The following is a 19,565-nucleotide window of genomic DNA, read 5'->3' as shown; positions in this document are numbered from 1 at the left end:
GGAGCGGGACCGGGTCTCCCCAGCTCTAGAGCCCGCAAGGGCGCCCCACCCGGCCGCCCTGAGCCCGGCCCGGCCTCCCCGCCTGCCCGCGACGGAAGCGCGGGGCTCCCGCGAGAGGAACGGCCTCTCTCCCTCTTCCGGCGGCGTGCGGCGCGGCTCGGGCGGCTGACATGGCGCTCTACAACTTCAAGAAGATTACGGTGGTGCCGTCCGCTAAGGTATGGGCATCGCTCCCCGTCCCTCAGCGCGGGGGGGCCCTTCCCTTCCCTTCCTGCCAGGCGGCGGCTCCTGCAGCGCTGCCCTCCCCCCGCACCCACTCGCGCTGCCGGCGTGGTCTCGGCCTTCGCCTCCTCCCACTGCCGCGGCGCCCGCCCTGGGTTACTGCTTCTGGGCCTGGCGGCCTGTGCCACGGCGGGGAGCGGGGGTCCTGTCAGGGAGGGGTGTAGCGGCCTGAGGAGCAGTACTGGGGCTGCGCATCTCTGCCAGCTGTGTGAGTTTCCATAAGGGCAAATGCCGGGGCTGTCCTTGGGCCACAACAACCCCCAGCAGCGCTACAGGCTGGGGGAGGAGTGGCTGGAGAGCTGCCAGTCAGAGAGGGACCTGGGGGTGTGATTGACAGCCGGCTGAACAGGAGCCAGCAGTGTGCCCAGGGGGCCAAGAAGGCCAATGGCATCCTGGCTTGTCTCAGCAACAGCGTGGCCAGCAGGGACAGGGAAGGGATCTGACCCCTGGACTCGGCACTGGTGAGGCCGCCCCTCGATTCCTGTGTTCAGTTTTGGGCCCCTCACTACAAAAAGGACATTGAATGACTCGAGCGTGTCCAGAGAAGGGCAACGGAGCTGGTGCAGGGTCTGGAGCACAGGTCGTACGGGGAGCGGCTGAGGGAACTGGGGGTGTTTAGTCTGGAGAAGAGGAGGCTGAGGGGAGACCTCATCGCCATCTACAGCTACCTGAAAGGAGGGTGCAGAGAGCTGGGGATGAGTCTCTTTAACCAAATAAGTGATAGGACAAGAAGGAATGGCCTCCAGTTGTGCCCAGGAAGGTTTAGACTGGATATTAGGAAGCATTTCTTTCCAGAAGGGGTTGTTGGGCATTGGAATGGGCTGCCCAGGCAGGTGGTGGTGTCCCCATCCCTGGAGGTGTTTAAGAGTTGGGTTGACAAAGCACTGAGGGATCTGGTATAGTTGGGAACTGTCAGTGTTAGGTTAATGGTTGGACTGGATGATCTTCAGGGTTTTTTCCAACCTAGATGATTCTGTGATCTCCTCGGCCCCACAGGGGTGGCCACCACAAAAATCTGTCCTGTTTTCCAAGACCGTGTCATGCTTAGCCTAATTGCTGCGCGCTTGTTCAAAATAAAAGTTTTCTCCTAGTCTGACGAGGGAACTTTACTTACAAGTGTGGTGGGCAGAAAGCTCCTGGTGGGGTTTGGGCCTGCCACCCTCCTGGGCTCCAGGCTCTGGGGGAGCTGCGGTCGCTTCCCCAGCTGCTGCTGTTGCAGCTGTGGATGGGAAGCCAACCCTTTGCTAAGGGAAGTGAAAACTGGAGAGGGAATGTCCAAACTGCTTGTTAATGCCCAGAGATGGGAACCTATCCTAAAACGTACATTGCAGACCCTGTATGGCATGGATGTGCTTAACTGGTTTGCATGCTCCACCAAAATGAAACCTATGGCTCTACAAGAACTTGAGAATTTGTATAGTTAATCATGTTTCCTTGATTGCAGGACTTCATAGATTTGACATTGTCAAAGACTCAGCGGAAGACTCCAACTGTCATTCATAAACATTATCAAATCCATCGGATTCGACATTTCTACATGCGAAAAGTCAAATATACTCAACAGAATTACCATGATAGGCTCACTCAGATCTTAATGGATTTCCCCAAATTAGATGTAAGTGTTTTGCTGTTTGATCGTAAAGGAGCTTTGCTTTCAGGAATACTTCTTCAGCAGTGTATTGGTTTTATTCGAGTTTTATTTTGGCCTGAGTAACATCTTGTTCATTCACTGTGTAGGCAATTTTGACTGATTCTCGGTAGGTTTTACTGGGAGTAATCTTAGGAAGACTTTTTCTGCAAAAATAGTATGGTCCTCCTACAAAAAGAAGTCTAAATTGTGCCCATGGATGTTTATTGAAGGATGGGTTTTACAGGATTTTAACTGATCAAATGTTTGTCAGAAGTTGCTGTTGAATGAAGAGAAAGTGGGTTTTTTAAAGTATGTTGCTTATTCTTCTTTGTGTATATGTACGTAAATTGTGCTTATGGTTAGTCCTCCCTGCAACATATTTGCAGTAAGAAATATCCAACTATATCACACTGCTTCCCGTCTTTAGTTCTTCAGAAGTTACTTTGACAAAATAAACATTGTTCTTGCCCCCAAAAAGGATAGCGTTGGAAATACACTGACAAGATGCACATAGTCTTAACTTCCCAACAACTGCACCTGGATCCATGTGTCCAAGTGGGACTTTTTATAGTCAGTTTTTTGCTCATGCTTATATTGTTGACCTGCAACCATATTTTTTGCTGATTGTTTTCATGTCCACTGTTACTGCAGAATTCCCACAGATACCTTCTGCATTTTGTTTATCATCACATGATGAAATTTCTGCAGATAAGTACACAAGTAGCTGAAATACTTTGTTTAAAAGATTTGATCCAATGATGCTGCTTCCTTGAAAAGCTGAAGTATTTATTTGGGCATTGAAGAAACCCTTCTTATCCAGTCTTACACAGAATTTAATCTAGCACTGAGAAAAAGGAGGAATTGATATTGGTGCTGTGTGGGTGGTATAGTATGAATTTCCTTTTAGAAATTATTGCAGCTTTCTTGCAATTACTTTCTTTTTTAAAAAGAAGCCCTCAGAGTTGTAATACAAAGTGTTGTGCAAAGCAAAAGATGAAATGGAAACTCCATATGAATGAGTCCAAGATGTGTTTGTAGAAGAAATTCAAAGTGAATAAGATTTATGCATTTAATGACCAAGCAGATTATTTTTCTTATATAAGATAGTAATGAAAACTGTTTGGCTTGTACTGTCCTTTGTGTTGCTATACTGGAGAGAAAAAAAAAACCCAACTTGCATAGTTGCCAATAAATAGTCATCTTAAAGGAGAATGTTAGACTTAATTTTATTTTTTGCTTTTGTTTTAGGATATTCATCCTTTTTATGCAGATTTGATGAATGTTCTGTATGATAAAGATCACTACAAGCTGGCTTTGGGACAGATTAATATTGCCAAGAATCTGATTGACAAGTAAGGGACATTAATTTTTCAACTTTATACCTGCCTGGATGATTGTTAGCTAGCTTCTTATTTCTTGTCTCCACAGTGTTGGTAAAGACTATGTGCGGCTGATGAAATATGGTGATTCCCTTTACCGCTGCAAACAGCTGAAACGTGCCGCTCTGGGACGAATGTGCACAATTATCAAAAGACAGAAACAAAGCCTGGAATATTTGGAGCAAGGTTTGTGTTATAAATAAGCTAAAGTGAGGTGTGTGAATTGGATGCAAAATTTATTCTTAGACTTAATAACAGAAGAATGTGTTTGATTGGAATGTAGACACAGGAAACAGAAATAGTTTCAAAATCCCCAAATACTTAGAATTTATTTTTTAACTAACTAGTTTTCTCTTTGAAAAGCCTTTAAATTTTATGGTATTACTAGCAGTCATAAAACGTTTTTCTTTGCTTAATGCTTTTATTTATCATTATTTTTACTAATATATATTTGAAAAAGAGTGTTAAACATTTTCCAAACATTACTTCTTCCTTCAGCCTTATTATTCCTTCAGGTTATGTTGCATGATTTGATGGCGTCATTCTAGCTAAAAGACAGCAGTCTTAATTTTTTAATTATTTATTGTTTCTTCTTTTGTTGTATGTAGATAGTTGTGGAGTTTACAAACTACTACACATTTTTATAAATGGTCAATCAAATATAGTGTTAGAAAAGTTAATAATTTGTATATAAACAATTCAGCATATTAATTTCTAATTCAGTTAAAAAAATATTGCAAATATTTTAAAAATCTTTTTAATATTTCAGTGAGACAACATTTGTCCCGTTTGCCAACCATTGATCCCAATACTCGAACTCTTCTGTTGTGTGGCTACCCGAATGTTGGAAAATCTAGCTTTATAAATAAGGTATGTAAATGTTCTTTTCAAAAATAATACTGAGACACCATTTAATTAAAATAAGGTCACATTTTAAAAAATTGCTACCATTATGGCACTGTCTGATGTGAGCAGTATCAAATTCAAATGTGTTAGTAGAGGTTGAATGAAATTCCTGGAGGGATAAATGGAAAATTACAGCAGATTTCGCTCTTAGAAATCTTTTTTTTTTTTTATTCCTCCCTCAAATAGCATGTATCCCATTAACATATTTATTTTCTGATAGATAAATTCTTGCAGAGAAGCCAGAATAATCTTTTTGAGATTTTTTTTTTTTTGTGGCAAAAGAAGTATATTATAATTATGATAAACTGCTTGCAGCTTCAGGAAATTTTCAGTAAATGTGAATAAATCTTGTTTGAAGGTTACAAGAGCAGATGTAGAAGTGCAGCCTTATGCCTTTACCACAAAATCTCTCTTTGTGGGACATATGGATTACAGGTATCTGCGTTGGCAGGTAAGAACTGTTACTATATTACATTTTCTTTAAAGAATTAACTGGTTATAATATTGTTTGCTATTTTGCAATGTGAGTTGCACTTTTGCAACTTGATGAGACGTGCTGTGTCTGAGAGTTGCTGTGCAACGTCCAGTGTGCAGAATGAGGGCAGTAGACAAAATCTCCTCTAAAAATACACATGTATGGGTGTTTTCAATTTGAGGGAAGGATGGAAGTGGAATTACTGACTAAAGTCAGCTCAGTCAGCTCACATTTTACCACTGTCGAATTCTGGGCCAGGGCTTCCTCTGCTTGCTCAATACTTGGAGCGTTGGTTATTCTGAAACCTCTTTCTTCTCCCATTACTCCATTTTCACATTCTCAGTTTGGCTGAGTTTACAGTCTTATTTATGACTGAAAGGAAAGAATATCGCTGTCTTAAAAAAAGGCAGTATTGACCAGAAATCAAGCACACGTCCTTAAACAGCGTATGAATTATCCTGTGATGAGGCCTGATTTGATTATGTTAAATTTAGGTGGTAGATACTCCTGGCATTTTGGATCACCCTTTGGAGGATAGGAACACCATCGAGATGCAGGCTATAACTGCACTTGCACATCTTCGTGCTGCTGTGCTTTATATGATGGATGTGTCTGAGCAGTGTGGGCATAGCCTGGAGGAGCAAGTAGAGCTCTTCAGGAATATTAAGCCACTGTTTGCTAACAAGGTAGGTTTGGTTTACGTTATTAATAAGCCCCCAGTTTTTATAATATGATAAGTTGAATTATGATTCTTTTTTTCTTTTTTTAGCCACTTATAATTGTTGCAAACAAATGTGATGTGAAGAGGATTGCAGAACTTCCCGAAGAGAGTCAGGTTAGTCGTCTTCTCCCACTTCTCCCTCTGTCTTCTGGTGTATACAGAAATACTATGTGCAGATGTTGTGGACAGCTATCGTTTGTATCGGGCAAAAACTTCTACATGATCATTTCTTTATCTAACTGTTTAATAATGTAATGGAAAGTAGCTTTCCAGGTCTTGACCCATATCTTTCTTAAGTACTGTCTAATGCATGTCCTTGACTGAATATTGTAAATGCCAAACAGAAAGCAAGTCCGTAGTGGTTTCAGAAATCTCTGACACTGTGAGAACTTTCAGTTACTACTGTAGTTGGAAGTAAGACTGAACAGCTTTGTGCAATAATCATTTCAGTAAGAGTTCAGAGTCAGTGAAGACTAGACTGAGAGATGTTGCTAAACAGCTGCAGCAGAAGGTCCCACTGGGCAACATGTGTATATGCAGGGCTAATTCTTGTGTATCTGTAAGTTCAAGGACCCGTAGCATTTGTGCTCCTCTCACTCTTTTTCTCTTTTTTTTTTCTTCCTTATGGGTCATTTATAGATGCCTTTTAGAAACTAGTTACTTGCTTATAAAAGAAGCAGATTAAATAAAACTGTAGTTGTAAAGTTTGTCATCTTTTTAGAAACATATTCTAATAAAACAGAAACAAGTTTCATGTATGGGTATTGGATTAAGATCTGTTATTAATGTATTGGTACATAAAGAAATTATCCAAATGTCATTCTTTGGGATAATATTTCTATTTTAGAAAATATTTGAAACTTTTGAAGCAGAAGGATTTTCTGTGATAGAGACGAGTACTCTGACAGAAGAAGGTGTAATCCAAGTTAAAACAGAGGTAAGTTTCTTCTCTCTCAATTTAATTCCAAATGAACAGCTAACATTTTGCCTTATTTGTATGAATTTAATCTCAGTTAAATTGCATTATAGTGATAAACTTAAAGCATGTTATCCTTTATAGTCTGTTGAGCCTCAGCAGGTGCAAAGGGAAAATCATGTCTAATACAAAGTATAGTTTTAAAAAAATTGGGTGAGTTTTTTCTGAGTCCTGTTGCTTTCTCTTATTGTCAGGTCGTAAAAAAAAAACCCCAAAAAACATATGCATCTTCCCATGATAGTTTTTATATGAAATAATTAAAATAATTCAGTGCTTTCTTGAGAGCTAGAGAGATAAGAGATTAGACAGAAGATGAGCGAGATATTTGGGACTGAAAGTCTGTTGTGTCGTGTTGCATCAGGAAGGTGTCATTCCTTACCTAATGTTGCCATGTGTGCTTTCAGGCCTGTGACAGACTGCTGGCCCATCGTGTTGATACTAAAATGAAAGGAAATAAAGTGAATGAAGTACTGAATAGATTACACTTGGCCATGCCAACCAGAAGAGATAACAAGGTAGGCTACATGTGTACACTTTCTAGTGTATTTCCCAGTATTTCTTAAGTAGGATAAGAATTCTCTCATCTTGACATAATCAGATTCATATGGTGAAATTTGCTTATTTTTTATCTATAACTGCTTTTGCTGTTGGGAGAGTCAGCTTGGGATTTTGGAATCTTCAGAAATACATACTCTGCGATGGTGATTTATAGCATTATAAAAAAAATCAGTGCAAACTTTCTTCCCCCCTTTCTTATTGGAGTGGATTGTGGAATTAATTTCAGGAGCGGCTGCCTTTTATACCTGAGGGAGCAGTAGCACGTAAGAAACGCATGGAAGTAGACACACCTAGGAGAAAATTGGTAAGTGGCATCTCTTAATTAGGAAATCAGCAGGTGGATTTTAAGTTTGCTATATTAGCCCGTAGATTCTCAATTAGATGGAATATAAAGCCACACATGTCTTTGCAGGAGAGAGATCTTGAACTTGAAATGGGAGATGATTATGTTTTGGATCTGCAGAGTAAGTATTCTATAAGAATTAGTATTACTAAGCAGTAAAGTTTGGCTAGTTCCAAGGGATAATAGCTAAACCTGACTCCTTTCAATTGAGTAGCACTGCCATCTTTTTATTGCATACTGTCCTGTTCCAGAACTGTTCAGTGGCAGTCTTCAGTGACTGTTCCTTGTTTGTTACTCAGTTGTTTCCCATTTTAGAGTCTCAGACATACAGTGACTGGTCTGATGATTCAAGTGTTTTTTTCCCTTCCCTTTTATATTGTACTACCTCATTAATTCTTGATGCTCTCTTTGTGAAGAAAGTATTGATACAAGAGATACTGCATGTATTCTGTTTCAGCTGGGTATCTGTTGCTTATTATGGCTTGGCAGTGGTTCATGTCACTGTTGAACAATATTTGGAAGGATATCAGAAGTATTTGTGAATATGTCAGAGATGCTACCAAATTCTTACTACTTAGGGATATGGCACTTTAAAAAAAAAAAAAAAAGATCTGAGTGTTGTTTTCTGTCATTAAACATTCTTTGAAATTATTTTTGTCTCTATTAACTTTTGTTATATTTTTAAGAATACTGGGACTTAATGAATTCATCTGAAAAATATGATAAGATACCAGAGATATGGGAAGGTCATAATATACTTGACTACATTGATCCGGATATAATGAGAGTGAGTTTTCCACTATTCTTTTTACACTTTTCTTGCCTCTTCATACCTTGATTTGCTTAGTGTAGATTACTGTATTTGTAGATTTAAAACAATATGTAATGAAAACAAGTTCTTTTACATTGTCTGCACTTGCCATGGGAAAAGATACTGTTTTCTGAATGATCAAGAACAGAATTCCAGAAGAATGGAAAATTGCTTTAGCTTGTCAAAATGATGGTGATCTTATCTTTTCCATACTAAAATACGAGGTTTGCAGGAGAAGTTATATTTTTTCATTCTCTTGACTATAGCCAGAAGGAATGTAGCTATCAAACCTTATGTATTATTAATAATATGAAATTCACCTATCAAATTTATGTCTACTAGAATATAATGTTAAGGAAATGGACTGAATTCTCAATTTATAAGATTTTTATTTAATAAAAAGCACTGTTCTTATTTCTTGCTGGTTGTCAAGGAGAAGTAATGAGTGCAGACTGTGGAGCCTCCAGTTATACAGTTGGGTACATCTGAATTGCTGGTGTTCCAGACTCATGCTAAATGTAGAAAGAGAAGGGTTTTTTAGTGTGTTTCCAGAATTGGCACAGCTAGCACAGTTCACAGGATAGTACATCTGTGTTCACACAGTGGGCAGCTTCAGGGCAGTCACACAGATACAGCCAAGCTATAATGCAATGTGACCAAATAAGTCTGCACAGTAGTGTGCCCCACAGGTTCACAGTAATCTGTGTCACCAACTGCATTAAGTGTGGCCAAAGTGGTCATTATCAAGTAACATAGTTCCTTCTTTGAAGGGTCTGCATGCTGTCATGGCCCTGAGCCATGCCAGAATGTAATATTGAGGATTGTAAGTCAAGGATTTGATGAGCATCTTCTTGATTTTCATTTCATCTCTTCAAAATCTAAGAAACTGGAAGAATTAGAGAAAGAGGAAGAGCTGAGAGAAGCTGCTGGAGAATATGACAGTGAACCGGAAAGTGAAGATGAAGAAATGATGGAAATCCGACAGTTGGCAAAACAGATCCGAGAAAAGAAGAAACTGAAAATTCTGCAGTCAAAGGAAAAAGATACTCGAGGTCCAAGGATGCCTAGAACAGCGAAAAAGGCAAGTATAAAACATACTCTGCAGTAGAATCTTGCTGATGCACAATAACTTTATGAAAACATAAAACAATATGGGGTAGTGGAAGTTAGTACTTATGTTTGGCCCTCTCCCTTGCTGCATGCTTCCTTCTGTGCCCCTAGGAGTTCTGGTCACCACTTAATTGTGGAGGCCAAACCAAGTGAGTGTGACAGTAGCCCTTTTTGTTTCATGGCACACAAGTGAGTCTTTTGTAAAATTTTTTATATATATGTACATTGCAAAAAAAGTTTTGAATACAGTTCAGCTCGTTTAATTGGGTTGCTGCACTGTATGTTGCTACTGGTGTTGTTCGTTCGTTTGCTTACTTTGAATTCAAATAATTGGGGGAATTATATAGTTACTTCAAATCATGATCATGTAAAATTTGTTATGAGGCCCTCCCTATGCTGGAAAAGATTGTATGTTTCTTTCTGGAACCTAGGTATCATTCTTTTTAATGTCAGAATCTCTTGACCAGTCCAGGACAATTGCAAAGTAAGAAACTGATAACTAGACATTTTGAGAAAATGAATCTAGCTGATTTTACACCCAGTATTTCTTACCTTCCCCAAAGCACGTGCTTTTTGGGAGAGAAGAAAACATTTCTGAATGAGATTCTTGTCTTTGACATCTTCCCCGCAAAAGGCAAAACTATTTGAAATATCTTTAAGGAATGCTACAACATTGCAATCTTGTGAAGGATTTGTGGGTGTAGAGAATTGAATTGCGTAAATGAAATATGGAGCTATGACTTCCATCGTCTGTTTGTGGTGTGTGCCAAAGGAATAAATATGTTGTGAATATAATGGATTTATGGTGGTATATTAAGACAAAAAGTAAGATAGAACCATGCTTTTTGGAAAGAAACATGTTTTCTTAACTGTCTTTTTTCCAGGTCCAACGGAAGGTGCTAGAGAAAGAAATGACTGATCTTGGACTCGACATGACTAATAAAGATGATGTAAGTTTTTGCTAATTAAAGACAATGTTTAGATAAAAGGGATCAATTTCATCACATGCTAAATTCCTCTGAGCACATTTGAAATGCTTATTAACAGTTGGCACAAGAGAGAGGTGGGATCTATTAAGGAGAAAATAGGAAACTCAGATGAGGCAGTTGATACTGGCAATTTTGAGTGACATGATCAAAACACATTGGGTAGGCTGAAAAAATAAGCTATCAAGAATATATGCACTGCTTTTTATTAGGGATTATTTTGGAATTTGTCTAGGATTCAATAACAGTTTGGCTAAATGTACTTAATTTTCAAGTCTGCTTTGTTGAATGAGACACTGCTAGTCAGAAACAGTAATAATGACAGATCAGGCTTTATTTTTTTACAAGTCATTAATTCTGAGAGTTGTAATTGAAGTTTTTGAGGGCAACTGGCATCTTTAGATTAAGGGAGCCAAAGTACTTCAAACATAGATTTGCCTTCAGGAGACATTTCATTCTATCAGAAATGGAAAATAAAATCCATTTTGTACAGCAACTCCATCAGTATTATGGCTATCTAGATCTTGAGACCTCAAGTTCTTTCACTAAGCAAGAAGTTAGGAAACAAGCAACGTCAACACTACACATCTGAAGCAAGCATTTATGCTTATCAGAGCTGACATACCATGTTGATTTAGGAGTGATTTCAGTGTGGAGGAGTTTATGCTGTAGGAGGGTAAGTCTTCATATCTGAAATTCATTAGGGCTTTGTCCTGTAAACAGCCACTAATCAGAGTAGGTTTCTTCATCACTTTTTTCCTGTTGCAAAATTGCTTCAGTATTCCTATGCATTAATTTGTCTTTTTACCCATTACTTAGAATCTCCTCAGAAAAAAAGCAGAGAACTGGAGTTAATAATTGTGAAAAGAATATGCTAATATTCACCAAAATTTGAGTATTACTGTAGGACAGAGGCAGCGCCCAACAGTTGACAAGGTCTTTATGTTACTATGTAACAGCTGGTGTGATGTATCCCAGCAGTCCACTTCCTGTTCTTTCCTATTAGCCTAATGAGAAATGGAGCGTGTCTGAGCTGATTGTTCCTGGTTTTAATTATTAAAGTGATGTTTTGAATTTCAGGCACATTATGCGAGAAGGTCCCGTAGTGTTACAAGGAAACGTAAACGTGATGAGTCTGAGACCCCTAAATCTGTGGCACGCAGTCGCAGCTCCTCTCGCACACCACGGGATGTTTCTGGTCTTCGTGATGAAAAGGTGTGTTAAGTTACTTACTTTATAGCAGTCACATCAGCATGGTTGTACTTAAAACAGCTTCTGGGAAACTTCACTCTAGGCTGGTGATGTTTGTCCAGACATAATCTTTCTTGTCTTTGCAGCTTCATCTTCTGTTTGTTTGGACTCTCTATACTTCAAAAATGCCTAATTCATTCCCACAAATAAGACATAATAATACAAAGAAAGTGCATTTTGAATTTTTGTTTCTAAATGCAAGTATGAAGTAAGAGTTCTACAAACTGTGGAATTCCACCTTTAATAAGTTAGGAATTCCAGGAGTAGCGTGGTCATACCGTTAGCGTACTGGAAAAACAAGCGTTTTGCTAAGGAGGAATAGTGTCACTTGAGTGCTGCTGTTCAAGTTGCAGATGGTGGCGTACATTGTGTGTCAGTTAATGTCCTTGTTAAAATCATCTCGCTTGGTGTTTTTTTAAAAGGTAGGTAAAGCTAGTTACCTGAGTTAGTGAGGAAGTTACTCTGCATGTTTGTTTATTTTTAAATAGATGGTGAAGAAAGTCAAGACTATGGCAAAGAAAGCTCAGAAGAAAATGAATCGCCTGGGCAGGAAAGGAGAGTCGGACAGACATATATTTGACTTGAAGCCAAAGCATCTGCTGGCTGGAAAGAGAAAATCTGGTAAAACACAGAGAAGATAAGCAGTCTTCTGAATTAAAACTAAGTTTATTAGAACTAATTTCTAGTCCTGTCTTCCTTTTTAATCATATAGAGTGTTTAAACAGTACATGGTTTGTGTTAGTGGTAAGATACTTGAAGCTCAGAAAGTTCTGAGACCTTGATCTTGCTGTTTTAAGTAATACCATGAGAAACTTGTCGATACCAGGGGTAGAAACTATTTCTAAATAGACATAAAAAATACTTCATGCCATTTTCTTACTCCCAACTTTCACGTAGCAATAAAGCATTTAAAGTTCTATGTAAAACTAGATTTAAAATGAGGTTAAATCTAGAAATGGAAGTATTTGTTAATGAAGCTACCATCAGAAATAAAAATGCACAGCTTCATAAGGTTCTGCATCAGTAAGGTTCGGTTTTCTGTGTACAAGTTAATTCTTTGATGTATAGTAAAGGATTAGTTTATGTAGCAGATGAAGGCTGAAATTGTGGGCAAGTACCACCCAAAGTTAGTGTTCGTGTGCTGAACCAGTTTGGAATGAATGGCACAAGTACTGCCAGTTTCTGGGCTGAACGGTGACTGAAGCTGGAGGAGTAACTGCAGTTTCAGTACTGACTTGCCATCTGCAATAACCCAAAACAGCATGGGCAGCAAAGGGTACAATTTAGAACTTCTAATATTTCAGATACGTAGAAAATGAGGATCAGACTAAAATTTTGTCCTGAGTGCATGTCAGTTATGCTACTGTCACCCTCTGCTTAGGAAGATGTTTTATCTTCAGAAGTTGATAGACAAAAATTTTTTATCTGTTCAAGGCAAAATACATTGTCAAATATGAAATAGTCCATTTTTGTCCCTAGTTGGTCAGGAACAAGGTATGAATTATCTAGAGATTGGTAAAATTATGTGTTGCCTAAACAATACACTTAAAATGCAGTTTTAAACAGAAATCCAGTGAAATATGCAGGTTTAAAACCAAACAAAAACCCAAAAGGGGGGAAGAATCCTTAAAATTACTACTGTTTTTTTAAATACAACAGGGTAAGAGTGTTCAGATGTCAACTTTAGAATATTAGAGCATTATGTGTAAATCCAATTTCCCTCATCTACTCCATGTAATAGTATTGAAAGCATACTGTAAGGCTGCAAAAATGTTCAACGTCAAGAACTTAGTCAAAGCTTTTTAAGGGATATTGAAGAGCTGTTTAGTGAAACTTTGCTTTCAGCTTCCTTATGCACATTATTTCTACTTCAGGATGTGCTTTGTCAGCTCTGGCTCCAAGCTGGCCATTTGAACTAGAAAGGTAGAACTTTGTTAAAATAAATGTATGCCCTGCTATCCCCCATCATACTGCTTCAGTGATGTTTAATACTTATGTTGTTGTTTACAGTGTAGTAATGTCAGAGATTATTCTTTCTGCGGCTCAAAGTCTGGAAAGAAAACAGCAATCCAAGGTTTTAGGTTAGCTAATTTTAATCATAATCTTACCTTTAAGATAGTATTTCTTTGAAGTGTTTTATGTATTTGCAAAATATTCTAATGTGTTACTTGGGTAATGTGGCTGATGGCACTGAATTCAGGAGAGCTGTTACACTGCATTACTATTCCCTCATCCACTATTATTTGCTTCAAGACAATACATCAATTCAGGTCAACATACAACAAACTTTGCTCTAAAACCCCTAAGTGTTGAACCACTGGAGATGCTGACACAGACGCTTCAGTGCTGCAGTCACAACTGGGATGAGAGAGGAATGTGTTGACCATGGGAGAAATTTAGTTTTGCCTTGATACCAGACACAGACTCGTTAGAACCACTGCAGTTTACATGCTAGAAGTAGCATGAAAAACCTACTCTTTGATCAAGACATCTCTGGGAGAAGTTACCTTAAGAAATCCAGGTTGAGTAGACTCCTAACAGAAGAAATCACAAGATGGAGGGTGGGAGTGGGATGTGTGTATGGAGAGTACTTTAATTCAAATTGAGATACACTTCATTATTTGTCTTATTAAAACTCTCCTAGCAACTGATTGCAGGATCAAAAAGGATCGGCTCTTGCAGTCTGGCTGAATTTCTGATTAACTGAAGAATCAGTGTAAGTACATAAATTGAGTCTTCAGTTTCAGAGTTCAAGGGGTTTTTGAGTCTTCCAAGACTCTGGAAAAACGATTACAGTAGATGTTGCAAGGGAAAAAAGATTGTATCAAGGTACCTTTGTTTTCCAGACGATAGAGAAGAGCCATTAATGCATATACCACTTAATTTGGTATAATTAATCATTATTTTTTATTTAGAGATGTCCAGTACTTTGTCATCAGCTAACCAGAAAAAGATGGTAGGGAAAAAGCCCAAACCAACCCACCATTTATTCTCTAAAGCTAGGACACACATTGCAGCACTTCAAAGTGAAACTCAGTCCGCACCACCAGTCCCCTTACTTAAGCTTTTATGTGTTTGGTTTATTTAATAGTAGCTGAAGAGATTTGCTTTCTGCAGTTAAAATCATCCTCATCACTTGGAACAAACTGGGTTCTTTCTTCAGGCAACTAGTCTTTATCAACATAAATGTAGAACTCAAATTCTTTTGCAATCACTGTGCCAGCAGGTGTAGTCACAGACAGCTGGGGACACACCAGTTCTAGCAAACGAGCTGGGCAGGAGGCACCCAGACTCCCTTGCCAGCATGTGCAGTTAGTTATGCAAGGAGGTAAGAGCAAACTGGGCACACACCTACAAAGGATCTTTTGTGTCACACTGGGTAATGGAGAAAGATGAACCCAGGGGGCTTCTTAAGCTACCGTTACCCATTTTATGTGAGATCCAGCTTAATTCACCCAAGAGAAGCAAGGCTGGGGGGAAGAGAAGGTGAAAAGGGAACAAAAACCCATTGGCTATAACCATCTCTGTATAAAATTATTTGTTAAACATGCTCCAGGTGGACCAATTCTCTGCACTCAAGAGTCATGAGTTACCACAGTGTTACTGAGACCGCCCATCACTGCCAGCCTTCAGCATCTTCTACCCCAGCTATTTACATTCGGTGTATTTTTTCATGATCAACAAACTTGTTCAAGTTAGATAAGTTATCCCACCATTTAAAAAGAAAGGTCTCTGCAATTAGTTTAAACCACGGAGTAATCTTCACTTCATTCTTGGAGGCTTTGTCCAAGAGCTGCTTCAGTTCTTTCTGCGTCACATAGCAGTAGCTTTGTATCTCATTAGGGTCAGGGTTCAGCGTTACGTCCTTCTGCACAAATAAGATATAGTCTATCTCATGTTCCCCCCAGATCCCATCAGACTTGGCCTTGTAGTGAATCCTTGTCAGATAGGAGATTTCTTCTGGAGTTACCTATGACCAAAACACTTGTCAGAGTAGGTGCCAAACCAGAACAGCAGCACTGCCAGGTTTTACAGAAGAATTATCAGCTATTACCCTCTTCCTTAAAAATTATTTTTACCCCAAGTGTACAATTGCAGTGTACTTTGTCACAAAGAATTACTATGAAAACTAATTTTTATTGCACTCTGATGACATGAATTGCACACCATTTCTCTAGTCAGACTCACCCTATGATTTCTTTTATCCAGCAAGTTTTAAATAATGTTTACCAGACCTTAAGGCACACTCACCAAAGCACTGATGAACACAAACATTTGCACCTGCCCCTCATCTCCCCAAGAAACAACCTGACAGCTACTTACAGGAGAGGTCAGACCTGCATACTAACAGACCACACATAACCCCCACCTACCAGGGATCTGCGCAAGTTGCAGATGGGGTAATTAATCCTGGAGACAACCTACCCACCATGTTTCCCAGCTGCACATTGCTTCTCTCCTGTCCCACAACACAAATGTAGTTAGTTACAAAACGTGGAAAGAGATTTTTTTCGACCACAAGTGGAACCCAGGCAGCTTCACCCCACTGTGCTCCTAAACTGCCACCAGAAAGGAAGGTACCAGAAACGGGCTGGGTGATTGTTGTGGAAGGAACACCAAGTGCCCAGGCCACCCTACTTCCCATAGGAAACTTGGGATTGCAGAGGGTCTTGCACAGGGACGCTGCAGCAGCTCACAGCGATGCCCTCCAGGAGCCCCAGTCACACAGAATGCATATGGCACTCTGCCATGGGCCTGCCTAAGTTCATTCTTAGGTTTCAGGCTGACCCTGTCTGCCAGATGCAGTTAGGGTGTATATCAGCAAACAATGGCAAGAACTCCCGTTTCTCCCTCCTTCCTTTACCTGCTCCGTGGGAATTCCTAACTCTGCTTTCAGTCGTCTCTGCGCTGCTCTCCTAACACCAAGAGCATTATTTTCTTCCAGTTCTAGTGGATGGCTTAGAGGATGACTGCAACAAGTGTTGGTAAAACAATCTGCAAGAAGTTTGTATCAGTACATTTTTGACACATATAAAGCACTGGAAAAAAACCCAAACCCTCAAACAAACCCAGAGACGTAGAACATTCAACACATCACAGCTTTGTTTCTCTTGCAGGGAAGGGTCAGAGAGGAAGGAGGGTATTTTCACCTCTTATTTTTCTTTCCATATTTTGCACCGAGATTTGCCTCTACCAAGTGGTACTTTGCAGGTTAGTGTTTGAAGCACATGAAGACACACATTCTCATACCCAAGATAGCGTCTACTTAGAGAGCCAGTTTATGAAGACCTTGTTTATCCTGCAAATGCCAATTAAAATTACTTCTAGAAGTTTATATGCAACAGAATATTGAAAGTATTCCCAGAGCTTCAAGACCAGCTGAGAGTAAGTAAATAGTTTATGCTTGTGTTTGAAGGACAGATCCTCTATACTCTGTTTTAAGTATATTAAAAATTACGTCTCAGTTATGAAGAATAACTGTGGCCAAATTTTAATCTGTTCAAAAGCATCTAAAATAGTCAGATTACCTACAATCTACACTGGAGCATTTTGATTAGTTAGCCAGTCAAGGAAAAAATGAAAAAACAATCTCTAAAGATACCCTGGGAGGGAAAAGTCCTTCTTCCTCAAGTTGAAGAGGGTTAGAAACACCTGAATCTGTTTTCCATCTGAAATTCTGAAACAGACAGCTTTAATTTCCTCCAACATGCCTTGTTTAAGCATTTATCTTTCATCCCACTTCTTATTTTTATGCCTCTCCTTTAGCATTTGATAGCAATAGTTCAAGAACCTTCAGAAATCATGCATATATAGCTTGGCCACATAGTCTCACTTCTATCATTAAAAAAGCGTTTGTTAAGACATACACCGACAAAGGTCTGCAGATCTCACTGAAGCACCACACAACCGCTTCCAAGCTGCAAGGCTCTGCTATACACCCACTATGTGTCTTTACTAGTGGAACAAGAACGCTCTCCACAGCTACCAGAGTAATTGCTTCAACTCTACTAAATACGTCTTGCAGCAGAGGAGGTAAACACCACACACTCTGCAACTTGCATAAACAGGATTAAACATGTCAGCAGACAATCATTTCCCAAGAACATATATAACAATAAGCTAGCATTCCCATTATTTTACTTCATCCACAAGATAAGCACATCTTCCAACTCTTTGAAGTATTTAGAATTCTCTCCTCTGCAAAGGTAAATTGTAAAACCTCAAAATAAGTTACTGTAAGATTAGAATGGTATACTTTTTAAAATATTAAATAAAACATTTTGATAAATACAATTTGTTTCAGTACTAACCTGGAAATGTAATTTTTGCATTTGACCGCTGCTGCAGCAACAGTTTATTTTCTGTATTAAATAAGAAAACACTGAAAGCTCGGTGCAGTAAACCTAAAAATAAAAAAAACACAGACAGCTATTAAGCAGAGCAGAAAAACACATATGAAGACAGTTCAAGGGCTTAGAACAGCCTCATTTTTGGGTAATCTAATTTAAAATTCATATATTTTTTTTTAAAAAAAGGATTTGATAAAAATCTCAGAGTTACTATTTAGGTTCTATTTGAGCTTATGCACAACATTATGAAATTAGGAAAGTGCCAAGAACAACAATGCAACAGAGAACAGAGTTATACTAAACTTGCTCATTTCACCATTCTGAAGATGCATGTTCAGGCAAGCTTCTAAAGGAGGGCTCAGCATCCATAAATTTACTAGCAAAAAGAAATTACTCAAAAATTCCTAAAAAACTGCATGGACTTTCAAGACGCTTTAGGAATTGTGGAAGTACAATGGAAAACAGGCTCCCTTAAAAACAGTACAATTGCTGTTTTCTGCACCTTTTGAGTTGGTTATTCCTCACTCTTTGGGAAGATGTTTCCCCAAAGGAGGTCACAAACCACTAAGAGAATTCTTGAATCTGACCAACCTCAAATAAAACCCACAATCAGTCAGAACGGCAACAACAAAAAAACCTTTCCTATTAGCAGTATTTGAAGTAGAACTCTGTGTGAACTACTTAAAAATCTCTTCTATTTCAAAAGAACTCGGCAAAAAAGCAAGTGGCATTCTTCAGAAAAAGCTACATACAGCTTACATGTGCAATCACACGTTGCTCTCCTTTGCTACTGCCTCCAACTATCTGGTTTTGCAGTAGTTTTAAAATCAAATATTGTAAACTGGGGTAGGAGGCCGATGTGGGGAAATAGTTGCTCTGGTTTGATCAACGCTTGCCTGAGATTAAGACTTTAATTTCATCATGACTATATTTCTGAAAATATTCAATCAGTGTAATGGTTCAATTAGAAGGTAAGCAAGCTGTACCTTTATCAATGTTTTCATTCAAGTGACAGTTTTTCTTAGTATCCGCTCCAATCTTATTATCATTTTCATCAATAAGAATGCACATCTCTGCCAAGAGCTGCACCTGCTGCTCATCCAGGTGATCTGTGTTTACCTCAGGCATTGTGATGGCAGCACAGGTTCTACTGAAAAAAATAAGTCATTCAGTAATAGTATCATCTATGAGGTTCTGGGCAGAGCACGAGAAATAACCCCCTGGCTAGGTTTTCTAACATGGTGTAAATTGTGCACCTATTATATTTTTGGGGGTTTGCATGCTTTTAGATTTCTGAAATTTCCTATCCACGACACAAATCACATCAGCATTTGGTAGGCTCTTAAAAGACTTCCTTTCTGTTTCTCTGAAAGCCCGTGCAGGTGCTGCTGCAAGACAGCCGCGCCAAAAGTAACATTCGGAGAGACTGCTAGCATAGGGAATCCAATTCCAAATTTTACCTTGTCTAACCGCCCAGTGCCCCAGCCCTGCACGCTACCGCTAGGTTACATTTATAATGCCGGGCACGACATGCCTGAGGTTTTTGCCTCCCCCATTAGTTAAGAACTAAGTTACAAGGCTTCCCTGACCAAGCCACGCAGCCCGAGGCACTTGGCTTCGGCACCCCCAAACCCCGTCTTTGCCGCCCGTGACCCGCTGCCTCCGCCTGCTGAGGGTGTGCTCCAGTCAGCTCCCGCCGCCCTCTCCCTCCAGAGCCCCTTCCCCGCCGAGCCCGCTCCTCAGCGGGCTGAGGCCCCGTCCCCCCGCAGTCCCCTTCCCCTGCGGGG

The 19,565-nt window shown here is 39.5% G+C and overlaps 2 protein-coding genes across 2 annotated transcripts in view; one reads left to right on the top strand and one right to left on the bottom strand.

Moving 5' to 3' along the window:
- Positions 1-90: 90 nt before the first annotated feature.
- GTPBP4 (GTP binding protein 4) lies at positions 91-12,107 on the top strand. The gene is made up of 17 exons (XM_026842114.1): positions 91-218; positions 1,727-1,897; positions 3,161-3,264; positions 3,341-3,477; positions 4,061-4,161; positions 4,556-4,648; positions 5,167-5,358; positions 5,442-5,507; positions 6,241-6,330; positions 6,774-6,884; positions 7,154-7,231; positions 7,340-7,391; positions 7,957-8,057; positions 8,965-9,162; positions 10,076-10,141; positions 11,258-11,392; positions 11,917-12,107. The coding sequence occupies exons 1-17, from the start codon at positions 171-173 to the stop codon at positions 12,067-12,069; spliced, it is 1,896 nt and encodes a 631-aa protein (XP_026697915.1). The 5' UTR covers positions 91-170; the 3' UTR covers positions 12,070-12,107.
- Positions 12,108-13,503: 1,396 nt separating this feature from the next.
- Positions 13,504-19,565, bottom strand: part of LOC113476475 (isopentenyl-diphosphate Delta-isomerase 1) — a 12,020-nt gene continuing 5,958 nt past the window's right edge. The window contains exons 2-5 of the mRNA XM_026842115.1: positions 18,765-18,930; positions 17,740-17,832; positions 16,293-16,423; positions 13,504-15,398 (exon numbers count right to left, since the gene is read on the bottom strand). Of these exons, the coding sequence (XP_026697916.1) occupies positions 15,081-15,398; positions 16,293-16,423; positions 17,740-17,832; positions 18,765-18,906 (684 nt within the window). The 5' untranslated portion in view covers positions 18,907-18,930 and the 3' untranslated portion in view covers positions 13,504-15,080. The remainder of the gene's footprint in view (positions 15,399-16,292; positions 16,424-17,739; positions 17,833-18,764; positions 18,931-19,565) is intronic.

The sequence above is a fragment of the Athene cunicularia genome (genome assembly GCF_003259725.1).
Source record: "Athene cunicularia isolate RWA chromosome 2 unlocalized genomic scaffold, athCun1 chr2_part1, whole genome shotgun sequence".
NCBI classification, from domain to species: domain Eukaryota; kingdom Metazoa; phylum Chordata; class Aves; order Strigiformes; family Strigidae; genus Athene; species Athene cunicularia.
The sequence above is the reverse complement of the archived record's forward strand: the minus strand, read 5'-3'. Positions and strand labels throughout refer to the sequence as shown.

What these genes read in the sequence shown, in the direction of transcription:
- GTPBP4 (XM_026842114.1), top strand. Translation starts at nt 171, where the DNA reads ATGGCGCTCTACAACTTCAAGAAGATTACGGTGGTGCCGTCCGCTAAG. An exon ending in ACAGGTATCTGCGTTGGCAG is followed by an intron (nt 4,649 to 5,166) that starts GTAAGAACTGTT and finishes TGTTAAATTTAG; the next exon opens with GTGGTAGATACTCCTGGCAT. An exon ending in TTGATCCGGATATAATGAGA is followed by an intron (nt 8,058 to 8,964) that starts GTGAGTTTTCCA and finishes TCAAAATCTAAG; the next exon opens with AAACTGGAAGAATTAGAGAA.